This window comes from Spermophilus citellus (genome assembly GCF_964194105.1).
Source record: "Spermophilus citellus genome assembly, chromosome: 3".
NCBI lineage: Eukaryota > Metazoa > Chordata > Mammalia > Rodentia > Sciuridae > Spermophilus > Spermophilus citellus.
The window spans coordinates 22579766-22595194 of NC_138184.1; the positions used below are offsets into that span (position 1 = coordinate 22579766).

The 15429-nt window shown below is 36.5% G+C and overlaps 1 protein-coding gene across 1 annotated transcript in view; it reads left to right on the forward strand.

Moving 5' to 3' along the window:
• ULK4 (unc-51 like kinase 4) overlaps positions 1–15429 on the forward strand; it is a 536768-nt gene that overhangs the window by 21506 nt on the left and 499833 nt on the right. The window contains exons 5-11 of the mRNA XM_081284376.1: positions 1615–1777; positions 5936–6037; positions 6584–6667; positions 8370–8445; positions 12027–12119; positions 14488–14603; positions 14745–14814. Of these exons, the coding sequence (XP_081140502.1) occupies positions 1615–1777; positions 5936–6037; positions 6584–6667; positions 8370–8445; positions 12027–12119; positions 14488–14603; positions 14745–14814 (704 nt within the window). The remainder of the gene's footprint in view (positions 1–1614; positions 1778–5935; positions 6038–6583; positions 6668–8369; positions 8446–12026; positions 12120–14487; positions 14604–14744; positions 14815–15429) is intronic.

The following is a 15429-nucleotide window of genomic DNA, read 5'->3' on the forward strand; positions in this document are numbered from 1 at the left end:
TTTAAAGAACTAATGTCAATGTTCCTCATATTATTCCACTAAATAGGGATGGGACACTTAAAAAATTCATTCTACGAAGCCAGTATATCTTACCAAAACCAGGTAAGGAAACATCAAGGAAAGAAAACTCAAATACCCCTAACTTAAATGCAAAAATCCTTAATACAATATTAGCAAAATGTGTACAACATATTAAGATTGTACATCAAAACCAAGTTTTATTCCAGAGATGCAAGGATGGTTTAACATACACAAAGTAATAAATGTAACTCATCACACATAGAATTAAGGACAGAAATTGGTCATCTAAACAGATGCAGAGAAAGCCTTTAATGAGCATTAAAGAAACTAGAGGTAGGCCTGGGGTTGTGGCTCAGGTAGAGCGCTTGCCTACCACGTGTGAGGCACTGGGTTCGGTTCTTAGCACCACATAAAAATATATATTGTGTTCACCTAGAACTGAAAAATATTAAACTAAAGCTAGAGGAAATCTCCAACATTACAAAGGCTGTAAATATAAAACCCAAAACCAACCTTATAGTGAATGAGGAAAAACTGAAAGCATTTTCTTTAAAATCTGGAAAAATACAAGGATGTTCATTATTACTACTTTTAAATGGTGCTAGAAATTCTAGGTAGGGCAATTGGGCAAGAAAAGGAAGAGATAAAAATAGGAAAGAGTGAAATTATCACTGTTGCAGATGATATGATCCTATACTTAGGAGGTTCAAAGAAATCCACCAGAAGATTGATAGAGCTAATTTAGCCAAGTGGCAGTTTATAGAATTGATATGAAAATCAATAGCTTTCCTACATACCAATAATGAATATGCTGATAAATCAAGAAAACAATTTCATTCACAGTAGCCTTAAACAAAACAAAAAACAAAAACCTAGGAATAAATCAAGGAGGTGAAAGACCTCTATAGTGAAAACTATAGTACACTGAAGCAAGAAATTGAAGACTCATGAAGGTGGGAAATCTTCCCATGCTCATGGACAGGCAGAATTAATATTATTAAAGGGCCATACACCAAAAGCAATATACAGATTCAATTCAGTCTTCATCAAAATACCAATAACATTCTTCACAGAACTAGGGAAAAAAAAAAAAACAGTCCTAAGATTCACTCGGAATAGTAAGACCCAGAACAGTCAAAGCAATTCGAAGCCAAAAAAGGCAATCTGGAGCTATCACAATACCAGATTTGAAAATCTACAGAATGGGAGAAAAATCTTTGGTGCTATTCTTCTACAGAATATTAATATCCAGAATATGTAAAGACCTCAAAATGTTCAACATGGAAAAAAATGAATTAAATAGACACTTTTTTAATATAATATACATTGTACTTTATTTACCAAAAGTCTGAGGTTTCCCCTGTGATTATATGGTATCTGAGAATGGCCAATTCTATTAAAATGGACGATTCTACTAAAATGTATTAAAATGTTGTATTTTTCAATAGCTTCTTTAAAAAATTTTTAGCATTTTTGAGTTGTGATGAAGCAAGAAAGCCAACTCTGAAAGTCTGTAGTGCAATTATAAAAGGTACTAATGGATATGCAAATTAAATTGAACTTGTTTCTAGAAACGTATTTTGATCTTTATAGATACTCTTGGAAGGGCCTGGCACTTTGAAGTTTAGCAATTTTTGCTTGGCGAAAGTGGAAGGTGAAAATTTGGAAGAGTTCTTTGCCTTGGTAGCAGCAGAAGAAGGAGGAGGTGACAGTGGGGAAAATATGCTGAAGAAAAGCATGAAAAATAGAGTCAAAGGTATGTGGACTTGGAGAGCTTAAAGATCATAATAATTCTTGGGCCACCCAAAGTTTGTGTTTAGGAGATGGTGTTGGTCTTTTGTTATAAACAAATCACGTATTGAAAATAGAAACTACTGGAAGAAACCTGGACATGGGTGTAGCTTTGTCCATGGATTACAGATTTCCTTTTGGATCTAATATTTTTAGGTGTGAGAAGCCTCTAATGCTATGTGATAATTGATGTGTTACCAGCCACTCATTAGAACAGAGAAGGGACTCTTCCAGCTCTTTAGAACAGTGCCTGGCACACACTTGTGGTCAGTAGGTATACTTCAATATCATTAAGTGACTTATCTTCTCCATTTGGGACAGATTTCTAGGGGTGTATTCTTGGTAGGTTACTTTGGCAATGAAATGGGGCTGGGGTGTTAAAATTACTGTACCTAAGGGACAGCTGCAGTGATATTTCTATTTATTTTTCTTTGTAGTATGAGAGATCAAAGGGCTTCATGCATACTAGGCAAGTGCTCTGCCAGTAACTTGCATCCCCAGCCCCTGAAGTGCTATTTCTTCTACCTTTTGGTAGAAATGGTGAAGATCTCTCCTCAAATTCCATGAAAAGGTACCTGAGACTGGGGCCATTGAAGCTCTATGATACCTGCTGTGCCATCAGTTAAGTTGGGTGCTTGGGCTTGGCAGCCATGTGCCCTAGGGATGAGAGAGATGAGGGAAAAGTATGGAGAATAGCAGGATAATTGTAGTCACCATAAATGTAACCAAAGAAAATTTAACTATTAGAGCCAGTCTTATATAGGAAAAATTTCACACCAACATCGCAGCTTTTAGGAACCTCAATTAGCTTTCCATAGAATGACCAGCACTCTATGAAGATAACTATTGTGGCTATATTAGTAGAATATTGAGTTCCGAGTTATTTAAGATTTTATTATAGAAACCAAGAAAGGCTATTTCAGGAATGTATGTTTGAAATATTCCCCTTTAGTAAGCTGAAGAGAGCTGTGTGAAGTATAGAAGTTCTGGAAGTGATGCTAGCACAGTCCTTGTGATAGGTCATGTCAGTGGAGAATGCCCTCATCACCAGCAGGGCAGAATCGGTCCTTGCCTTTGTGGGCTGTCCATGTCGTAGTCAACTCACCTTCACATCCTCTGATAATAAGCAAAACCACTTCTCTTTGGAGCTTTTGATAATTTACAATTTAAGTATGGTGATGACCAAGGCACATGAAATAACCTGACTTTTGACCTATGCAGGTGACTGGGTGTTGTGGTGGGGTTGTCAGTTGGTCAGCAGCGGTGTATAACCATCAAGAATCTGTTAGGAGTGAAGCAGATGTTATGATGAATGGAAAGCTTTGGATGGTCTGTATAAAGGTAGCATTGCAAAGAGCTTCTAAAAGGACACCTGGATTCTCATTCTGACTCACTCCTCACTGCGTAACCTTGAGAATAACGTCATAGCTTCTAGGATTTAATTTCCTGTTGATCATGGGTCCCAAACTTCAGGAACTGGAGGGTTATGTGAATGAATGAAATGGCCCAGTTTAAGAGGAGAAGGAGATTATGTTGAGCTGGACTAACTCAGTTCTGCCCTGGATCGGTGTTGATTGATTGAGAGAAGCTGGGAATTTGAGTTGATTGATGAAATGAGTTTCAAGTTTAGAATCTCCTTCCTACGGTTTAAAGTTTGGGTTTCCAGATCATCTGCCTATTTGCTTCTCTATTCTTGTGATGCCCCTAAAAGTGTGCCTCATTCTTCAACTACAGGGTACATGATTAACCAAGGTCTCCTGTTCCTTGAGGGGCTTTGACATGGACAGCCTGTTTTTGTTCTGAGGCAGTGCTCCCCAGAAGCCACAACCAGCGTGGCAGGATACTAATGCAGGCCTATTTCTGTGAGATGGTCTGATGCTAGTGTTGGTTCAGGGATTCTTGATGACTTTTTGAACCCCTCTCAGACTGTGTGGTATTTCACTTGGGGGTCCTTTTTACACTGCTGTCTGACCAACTACCCCTAACTTGGAGCTTCCTGTAATACTTTCCTTGCACTGTTGATTTTTGACTTGGTGTCTGCTTCTTGGAAGACCTCGACTACCCCATCCCCCATGACTCTCTACCCTTTTTTTTTTTCCTCGGGGGGTGGGGTTGCGGTGCTGGAGACCAAACCCCAGGACCTTGTGCATGCCAGGGTAGTGCTTTACCTCTGAGCTACATCCCCAGACCTCACTACCTTTTGCCTTACATTCCATTAAAACAGCATGCTTACAGTTTTCCTGCACACATCAGATGGTTGCTCCCATATGTCCCTTTTCCTTTAATTTCCCCCTGTTCTTTTCTGCCTTCAGCTTTTTCCCAGATGACTTCTTTTCTTTGTCTAAGATTTTATTGGACCAGGTATTTAAGTATTGGTTGTTTTCTTTCATAGTATTCTATGCAGTTTATCATTGAATTTACACACACACACAAACACACATTTATTTTACCTGTTTGATCATGAATGTAGGGAGTTCATATTCTTTTATTAATGTCTTTGATAATTTCATGTTTATTAATTTGACATTTAGACATGTTCTAGGTCCTAGGAATACGATGTGAATAAACAGGTAAAAACCTTGGTGCTCACTGAACTTATATTTCTAGTGGCAAAAGATACATAGTCATTCATATTTAACAAATATTAATGAAGAACCTATTAAGTGCTGTGCAGGGTGCCTGGGTATCCCAAGGGTCCAATTTATCTCTGTTTCCTCAGCATCTAAGGTGGGCAAGTAGGTCCTTCATAATGTTGAAGGAGTTTGTGTATGAAATGTGACAGCATACCAAGAAAGTTCCTTGGGAGAACTGTGAAACCACACCTAGGAACACATAAGGCTGCTGTTGCGGCTGTAGTAAGCCGTGGAGGTAAAATGTGCTGAAAGGTTTACCTGAGTAGAATTTTGTTTCTGAATAATTGATTATTTCATGGGGAGAACATTCTCACTGGGGGTTGGGAGGTGGAGTGGATAGAGTATCCACCAGGTAGAGATGAGAATATCTACCAACACCTGGGTGTTGTTGGTGGTGGTGGTTCTGACTGCCCAGCTGTGACTTGTGGGATTGTGAATACCCCTGTAACATCTCTCATTAGTGAATAAAGGAACTTTCAGGCTCTATCGTGGTGTTTCTGTGTAACGCTAAACTTGTATAAAGTATATATTATACACGTAAGTGCCACTCATCAAATGTTTCCCATTCTCCTGGATATGTGGTAGGACTGTATCTTCTCCCCAGCCAAATCCATCAAGGTTTGAGCAGAAGCCAGCCAAATCACTTGGAGGTGGGAATTTTAAGAGCCAGTGTGTAATTTGCTAATTCTTTTTTCCCTGCCTCCATAACTGAGGATGCATGGATTGAGATGGAGCCTCCATCATCCTGGGTTTTTGACTGTGAGGAACAAAGTCCCTCAGTTGACTTGTGATGGACAAGGATTTTAACAAGTACCTTCATTGTTAAGCCAGTAGAATTTTGGGTTATGGAGGCTGTCCAACAACCTTTTTAAATTATAATGGTATAATGAAGGTTTTTTTTTCTTTTGACTATATAAATTATTAAAAAGAGTATGTGTGTATAAAAACTGAAAGTTCCATGCCTCTCACTTAGGAGAATTTTTAAAATCTTATATCTTTTGCAAAATGTAATCTCAACAAACATGGGGCTGCAGTTGTAGCTCAGTGGTAAAGTGCTTGCCTACCACGTGTGAGGGGGGCACTAGGTTCAATCCTGAGCACCACATAAAAGTAAATAAAATATAAAGGTATTGTGTTCATCTATTACTTAAAGACAATATTTAGTTTTTTAGTTGTAGTTGGATACAATATCTTTAATTAGTTAATTTTTATGTAGTGCTGAGGATTGAACCCAGGGCCTTGCCCATGGTAGGCGAGCACTCTACCGCTGAGCCACAACCCCAGCCCTGATAACTAAAAAATTAAAAACAAACAAACAAAACTGCCTAGACTACTGAAAAAAATTAAACATTTTAAAAAGGCGAAATACACATGAAGTTTTTATTCATGTATATTTTCTTCCTGTCTTCTACATCTCACTAGATCTCTCCCAGGTTGAGTGGGTATAATACAAATGCCTAACGGAGTTGTTCTTTATACTTTGTTTTTAGGATCTCCTATCTATACAGCACCAGAGGTTATGGGGGGTACTGACTTCTCTGTCACCAGTGATCTCTGGTCTTTGGGCTGCCTGCTTTATGAAATGTTTTCAGGTGATTACTTTCTGGTTTAATATAAAATCAAGGTTAGAGCACAACAAATAAATAATAAGCAGGTTAATTCTCTAGTTTGCAAATATTTTATCTATAAGATATCAAAAAGCTGGTTTTATTGTTTTTGTATATACCCATTTTGGCTGAATTGCTTGATACTTAGGTGTATATAGGTTTTAGAAATTTTTTGACATGTAGGTAATCATGATAGTAATCTGGAATATCAAAATGTGTCTATTAAAAACTGATTGTTAGTAGAAATTCTTGTAAAGGTGCCTTGTGACAGAATTAAGATCTGTTGAGTAGCCCATGAAACCCTGGGATCATGGTAGTGATCTATATGTGATGATTTTATGTTGGTTAGAATAATAAATTTTGAATTAGAAGTATAAAAAGATACCATGTGCTTGGTGTACGTATTAGGTATTCACAGAGTAGTACTTGCTTTTCTCTATAAATTGTATATTTCTAAAGTATTTGTAGTTGAGATAAGTTTAGAATTGGTGATAGCAAACTGTTTAATTTTGCAAGTTCATGTGATTTCAGGAAAACCTCCATTCTTCTCAGAAAGTGTTTCAGAATTAATTGAAAAGATTTTATATGAAGATCCTTTACCACCTATTCCAAAAGGTAAGATTTCAAAAAAGTGCAGTTAATTTAACCTTATACTGAGTGTACCTTTCCCCAAGTCTGCTTTACTGATGCATAAACTTCAAAAGTATTTTACAAGTGATCCCAAGTTAATAGTTTTTTCTTTGCCATTTTTTTGATATTAAAATTGAAAAGAAAGTATTACTAAGTTTCATTTAAAAACATGAATTTTGTTCTCTTATAAGAAAACAGATTTAAAGATTTAAGAATCATCATACATGTTTCTTGACTGTACTACTTAATTTGTATTCATGTCTCATATGATTATTTCTGTGTTGTGTTTCTATAGAACACATCAGGTGATGATTATCTGTCCTTAGCTGGATGAATAGTAATGCTATCCTGAGAAATTTTAAAAATCTTTAAAATTAGATATCGTTGTATTTAAAAAATGTTGGAACTTTAATTATACAAATGACTGACATAACAATCTACCATTCATTTTAAGAAATGAAAAATAAAACATTATTAAATAAGTTGATCTTAAGACACATTTGAATATAGAATTGGACAAATATTTGTTGAATATTTAAAAGAAAAATTTCCGAAGCAATAAATGGAGTAAATAGAAATGCAGAATACTTTTGATATTTCTAGAATTATCCTAGGTGGAAAAAATAAAAATCTTGATACCTTGAAAATAGTCTTTCTAGAATTCATCTATTCCTCCCATGCTCCCCTTCCCTACTCCACTATGAGTCGGCCTTCGGGGTGGGAGGGAAAGGAAGGGGGCAGGGGATTAGCAAGGATGGTGGAATGTGATGGACGTCATTATCCAAAGTACATGTATGAAGACATGAATTTGTGTCAACGTACTTTATATACAACCAGAGATATGAAAAATTGGGCTGTATACATGTAATAAGAATTGTAATGCATTCTGCTGTCATTTTTTTAAAAAGTCAATTAAAATAGTTTTAGAAGATCAAATTTTTCTTAATAAGTATTTTCTGGTATAACTTATAGGTTTTCGTGTGGGGAAGAGAAATCTGAAAAAGTATTAGGGGGTCAGGTCACGCTATCACAAGTGGCCCAAGCTTAATTATTTAGGTGATCTTCATCAAACTTGGGCCACAGTGCATAGTGGTTCCATCTAAATTGATTGCCTTGTCTCAGGGGTGTTTGACTATTGTCTTAGATCATTTCTTTTTACCATAAACTGATGAATTGTCCATAATTTAATGCCCATCTAACTAAAACAACAAAATTATGAGATTAATGAAATTGGCTGGTTTTATAAATTTGCAATGTAAATTATTTCCCTGTTAACGAACTTCAAAATAAAGAAGTCATTACAAGTAGTTTAATGATAGTGTATTTTTAAAGCAAGTTTGGTCAGGGTAGGAGACCTTCTGAGAATAAGGCTTAACCAATTGCAGAAGGCAGAAGCATCAATGTAAGGTTGGTGACTTTTATTGAGGTTGTTTGTTGGTAAAAAGGAAGTTTAAAGGTTAGGTAAGACTTAGTTTTTGAGATTCATTATTTCGTGTGATCTAGGAGAAGTTCGGTACCTTTGTGCTGTGCACCTCCCCTGTCCTGCCCCGTTAAATGGAGGCTGTAATTGTTCTCTTAAAAGTACTTTGTAGGCTTCAATTACTATTACTTTAAATATTCTGATGTAGGCTTAAAATGTTATGTATTCATTACTTTTCACTTTTTCTTTTTGGAAATTTGCTTATAGATTCTTCACTTCCTAAAGCATCTTCAGACTTTATTAATTTGCTTAATGGGTTACTTCAAAAAGACCCTCAGAAAAGGTATGAACAGTTTTTAACATGAATGATTGTATAATATTTTTTTCTGACATACTTTTAAAATAGTGTTGTTTTTAATATTTAAATAACTATTCAAATTACTTTGTTTTTAAGAAGTCTGACTTTGGATTGCATTTTCTCACTTTATAAGAGTTTTTTAATCATGAGGTATTTCTAGTCAGTTTCTCTTTTCATGAATTAAATAGTTGCCAGGGTAGGGGTGTAGCTCCAGGGTAGAGTGCTTACCTAGCATGCAGGAGGCCCTGTGTTCCATCACCAGTATCATGTTTAAAAAAAAAATTGCCTGATAAGTTGATACATTATTTTCTTATGACTCCCAGACCCAAGGAGTACACTTCTTTCCATTGTATGTTGCTGAAAGTGTTAGAGACTATAGAACTAGGAATGATGCTGTCGAGAGAGTTAATTCAAAGTGACATTTCAATGTGATGTCTTTTATAATAATCCTATCATAATGAAGATAGCACTGAAAAGGATAATAGGTATATGGTGAATTTTTGGAGTTTCAGTGATGGTTAAGTAGTTAGAAATTGTTATAGTACTAGGTCAGAGAGGCTGGGGAGTCTCCTTAGTTTGAAAATGTGTATGGGAGCATGGAGCCCAGGGAACCCAGGGCCTTGTGTGTGCTAGGTAAGTGCTGTACCACTGAGCTACATCACCAGCCCAAGAGCAACTGCTTTTCTGGTTCTGCCACTTGATAGGTGGGAGTTAGGGAGAGGGTTTAGTTAAGTATTTGGGCGTTCTCTTTCTGGGTATAAAATGGGGAATGTTTAGTATAGCATGTAAAATAATTCCCTATTTTTATCAAATGTATGAAAAACACTGTAGAAGGAGAAGCAAATTCTTCTATAAGCTGTAGGACTAAACCTCTTTTGCTTATTAGAATACTTCAGGATTGGTGTTATTTTGGTGGCTAACTTTTCAGGCAGTTTTTTTTTTTTTAATTGTACCTTTATTTTTAAAAATTTATTTTTATGTGATGCTGAGGATCGAACCCAGGGCCTTGCACGTGCGAGGCAAGTGCTCTACCACTGAGCCACAGCTCCAGCCCTCAGGCATTTTTTGATAGGATATAAATATATAAATATAGAGATTTATGCTCAGTGCTCTGTATCTGTAGGTTCTGTGTCTATAAATCCAATCAAATGCAAATTGAAAATATTAATTTTAAAATATATATTAGCCAGGCACGGTGGCACATGCCTGTAATCCCAAGCATGGAGGCTGAGGCAGGACGATTGCAAGTTCAAAGCCAGACTTAACAACTTAGGGAGGCCCTAAACAACTCTAAATAAAATATAACAAAGGGCTGTGGATGTGGCTCAGTGGTTGAGCACCCTGGGGTTGAGCACCCTGGGGTTGAGCACCCTGGGGTTGAGCACCCTGGGTTCAATCCTTAGTACTGGGGGAAAAAATTGTGTAATAATCATGTATAGACCTTGTTTTTGTGAGTAGCTCCTAAATAATACAGTATAACTAACTCTATGTACATGGCATTTATATTATGTTTGGTATGATAAGTAATCTAGAGATGATTTAAAGTGTAGAAGGGGATGTGTGTAGGTGGTATGCAAATATGTCATTTCATAATAAGAAATTTGAGTATCCTTGCATTTTTGGGGTATGTTGGTGGGATGATCCCAGAACCAATCCCCCAAAGACACTGGGGGACAGCTATACTTAGGATAGTATATCTGCAAATGCTTACATTTATATTATATAATTTTTCTTGTATACTGTTTTTACTTAATACTACTCCATAACCAACTATTTTCTCTCATGGTATATTATGGAATCTTTTTCCCAAATTAATAGATATATATATCTGCTTAGTCATTTAAAGTGGCTGAAGAATGTAGGTACAATAATATATTCTACCACGCGGCCTGCGCAGTGGTTTCATTAATGAGGTTCTAGGCATTAAGTTAGTTAGAAGAGATCAAAATAAAACACACAAACCAGTACCTTATTTTACATTGCTAGGTCCGAGACGGCTCGCCTCCCTGGTTCCCGCCTCCAGCCGCCCAGCAGGGCAGCGAGGATTACTCTGGGCTAGCAGGAGAGAGAGTAGCCTTTTATTTGGGGGACAAGAGATTCAGGGGAGAATTCCATCCAATGAAGGTTGAGGGGGGGCTGCACTCCAAGGTCAGGGCCAGTGATTGGGTCTCCGGGGTCAGTGGTCACGCACACCCCCACACGGATGGGCTCTCTCATCAGGAAAGGGTCGGGAAAGCTCCGACAGAGCCAGAGCGCCTCAGACCCTTAACGGGAGTCACCCAATCACGTGTCAGAATGGCTCCCCACAATATATAATAAAAATAGACATTTAGAGTGCTTCTTGATTTAGAATATTATAATAACTGGACTAGATATCGCTCTGGGTTTTTTGAGGGTGTCCACTTGAGCAAAGATCTTTGTATAAACTTCTCAAAGCAGGATTGCTCAGGCTGGGAGCATTAGAAGTTTGGTACACTTGCTACATTTACGCTGCCAGCAACAGTATATTAGCAGGCTCCTTGCCTACCACCTTCATCTACAGTAGGCTTGCTTAATTTTTTAGGTGTTTGCTAATCTTATGGATAAAAAATCAATTTTACTTTATTGACCATTTTTATTTATCTAGTAAATTATAAGTACCCTTTGCGTGGGGCTGGGTTTGTGGCTCAGTGGTAGAGTGCTTGCCTAGCATGTGCGATGCCCTGGGTTTGATCCTCAGCACCACATAAAAATAAATAAATAAAACAAAGGTATTGTGTCCAACTACAAATAAAAAATAAATATTTTAAAAAAGAACCCTTTGTGTAAAAGGATATCATTATATGTAGTTGCAAATTCTTTTAATATTTTTGTTTTACTTTTAATCAGTGATTTTATTTAAATAGATATTTTGAAAAATATGAAAATTTAAAAAATTATTTTTTAATTTTCAGTCAGGCTTAACTTTTCTCAATCTAGTGAGTTTAAATCAGTAGTAACATTTGATTCTTTAAAATTGGATCTGGGTTTTAGATAAGCCTAAAGTCACTTTAGTGTAAGTGAACAAGCTAGATATGATTTTGACTCCTAATTAGGGGTGTGACTGTATATAGTTAAGAAACAGATATTCCTATTTCTGAATAGGAAAGGTTAAGTTCCCTGACTGAAATGTCCCAAATAGCAGGGTAACTAAATTAATCTTGTTTTTCTTGGGATATAATGGGTGACAGAATTATAGATGGATATCTGACATACTTACTTTAAAATCGCAAATTGATTGACTCTTTCTAGACTGGTTGGGACACCTGAAATATTTTCATCCAGCTCAATGTAATGTGAAACCTGAGACTTGTAATTCCTAGTTTCATTATGTACTATTTAAAGCTTCTGAAATATTTCTTCTGACTTTGTTGTATAAGAGGTTAATTGAGTTCTGAAATGAAACGGTAAACTGTAAAGCAATTTCAAAGGTACATTTGTATGATGTTTACAAATTATAAAATCTGTTATATATAATTGGGAAATGCCCTGGGAATTCTCTATGGTACATCATGCTAAAATGGAACTTTAATATTTGTTTTATCAAGATTAACTTGGACAGGACTACTGCAGCATTCATTTTGGAAGAATGCTTTCACTAGAGAAGACCAGGAATCCAACATGGAGGGTTTCAGCTTCAGGTAGTGTAAACTTATTTTTTGTGCTTGGAGTGTAGTTATTGAACATATGTGCCCCTTACTATTCTAATGATGCAATATCAGTGACCTGAATTTCTGTGCTTTCATAGAGAAAATAGAGCATTTGTATAATTCAGGGTTGCTTAATGAGTTTAGTCATATTTTTGTGTTCTTGACTTTGCTCATTTTCTGACCAGTTTTATTTTTTATTTCAATTAGTGATGTACTATAGTGGTTATCAGTCCTGCTCGCCAAACATACCTGGCTTCCTGCCTTCCAAGTACATGGTAGAAAGCCATTTCCCCTTTTAAGTTAGGTGTGGTCATATGACTTGATTTGGCTGACATGAGTAGAAGTGATGTTACTTCTGTATAGAAACTTCAAGAACAATGTGTGATTGGCCGCTTTTCTTCTTTCTGCTGGTGTAATCTGGAAGGAAAACGTCAACATGAAGTTTCTGTCAGCCTGGCTCTTGAGTAATAGTGATACACTTGGCATTCCTGCCAACCTTCAATGACTGCACATGAGATGCAAAGTAGTGAGATTCTAAGCCACCCAGATTTGGTGTTTGGATATAACCATTGCATCACCTAGCTCATCCTGCCTAATGTACTTCATGTTTATTATAAAATCCTCTTAGCCTCGGACACTTAGCAATTGAGGTGTTTGGAGAAGAGCAATGTGTGAAAAGTAGCTGAATAGGGAGAAAGTCTTACTTGACTAGCTTCCCCCATCCCCAGCTCATTTGCTGGTGAAGGATTGTCTGCTTATTTTTAATCTTGGCAGATTTAGTGTACTGTGCAGAGAAGTGAGAATTCTATTTACAATTTCTCCCAAACTTGAATTTCTGTGATCCAGTGGGCATCAACTATGTTCTCATTATTGTATTAGGCTCTCTGGAGCCACAGAACTTTGAGTTACAGCTTCCACCTTCCATTTGCTTATAATCTGGCACAGAGTTGGCATTATAGAAAAGAAGAAAGGTGCATCAGCAGAGTGGGCTCTGGTCTTTGTTAGTGTCAGCAAGTCCAGGACACCTCTGATCCTTAGTTCATCATTTCTGAAATGAGTGGAGTTATTACTTTACCCCGAGAGTTGTAGAGGGAAAAATGAGAGACTGAAAAATGAAAACACTGAAAAATAGAGTATAATAATAGCTACTGTTAATTTTCTGCTGTATCTTAGCATCCTTTTTTGTTTATTGGATGAATATTTAGATCTGACTTGAAGAAATGAATTAATGTAACTTACTGTTAAATGTGTAGTGTTTCTTTTCATCAATTTTGTTTATTTTCATCTATTTAGAAAAGTTTGTTAATCAACCAATGAACGATTTTTATGTTAATTACAAATTTCTTATATAGCCAATCATGTCCTCTGCAAATAGTGGTAGTTTTATTTCTTCCTTTTGGATTTTCATACCTTATTGCATTTGCTAGAACTTTTCCTGTGAGATATTAAATCAGGAATGATGAAAGTGGAAATCCTTGGCTGGTTTCTGGGGTTAGGGCGAAAGCATTTGGTCTTTTCCTTGACAGGTATGATGTTAGCTGGAGGTTTTTAAAATTGCCCTTTTTCAGTTTAAATGTAATCAACTGCTTTTTCTGTGTAATTTCATATGATCGTATGGCTTTTTTTTTTTTTTTGAAGCTCTTGCTCTGATGGATTAGATTAGTTGGTCTTCAAATATCCAGCCAGTCTTAACCTTCCAGAGTAGACCCCTTAGTCATGGTATATTGTAGTTTTTATGTCTTGCTGGATGTCTTTGGATTTAAGAGGTGGGAGGGAGGAAGCAGAGTAAGAGGGATTTGCCACATTTTCTTGGGGTCCTAGCTTTCCAATCAGAGAAAAGGGTTCCCCTTTTTTAGAGTTTCAGGCACTGGCCAGCATCTGCTTTTGTCCCCAATAAGCTGTTGCAGGATTACCTGGAGGCTGGGTAGGATACAAGGGGAAAATAGAAAAAACAAGAGGGGATTTCCTCTGCTGCCTTCTTAGGAATTCCCTTTTCCGTTCCTTGGAACAGAAATAGAGGGCTTTTCTTTGTACCTTGCTGCCTTCAAGACCAGGCCAGGCAACTGAAAAGGAAAAATAGTGGGAAATTCATTGTTGGGTTTAGTTACTGCTTTAGTGTTATCTTAGTCTGCTTGCTACCATTCATTTTTTTAGGGAAAGGGTTATAGACATCTGGGTACAACACTTTGTATATAGAAAGTGTTCATTTTAACTACCTGGTGAAAAATATTGCTTTTTCTATCTATGACTTTCCAAATGTCATGCGTAATTTAATTACTTTTTTTCAACCTTGTGCTCTACACATAAAACTGTAGAGTTTGAATAAGTTTGTGTTGATTTTTCTCCTCTTGATTGGCAGAAATGTGATGGAGTGTTCAGAACCACAAGATTCCAAGGAGTTTTTGCAGAGCCCTCAGAATGGACAAGCGAAGGGGCAGAAGGGTAGCCAACGGCTAAGCCAATCTTTCAGACTTGGTGAGCTTTCATTCCAGCACATTCATATTGCTTTGGATTCTGTTTTCCTAATTTCAGTCTTAGCTTTCTTTTCAAATCTCTCTGTTCTCTACTTATGATACTTTTATTCCTTTTGGATGATACCTTGTTTTTCTGTTTTAGAAAATCCAACTGAGTTGCGGCCGAAGAATACTGTTGGGGGTCAATTGAATGAATCCATATTTCTTCTTAGGTATGTGAAGTCCCAAAACAAGGGATCAGTGAGAGATAAGTTTCCTTAAAGCACTCGCTGCCCTGCTGGCAAACCATGTTACACAGAAATGAAGAACACGGATCTTAATTCCAGATTCTACTTTTCACTCTCCATTTTCAAGGTTGTAGATAAGTGATGGCCAGGAATCTAGATTTTGCTATGAATTTTAAAAACCGCTTTTCCTATTTGTAAGATCAAAGCCTTTTCATTTTGTATTTTAACTTCAAATAAAAATGAATTTAAATTTTCAGAAGTCAAGCTATTTTTTTTTTTTGGTGATACCGGGAATTGAATATAGGGGCCCTTTATTGAAATACAGCTAAATATTTTCCATCTTTTGTAGAATCTTTGACTTATTATGTTAATCCTGCCAATACTGGCAGACATTTAAAAAATTATAAAATGAATGTTTTGAAGTTTCTAGCTTAAAAAAAAACAACAAAAAGCTATAGCACAGAAGCTGCAAATGAAAGAAATAATAAATTATCCAGAAATTGCTTTAACAGTTACAAAAATTATAGCATATAAACACAAATTAGAGTTTAAAATTTTGGTGAGATCATATGTAACCATCACGTTCTACCAGTTTTCATG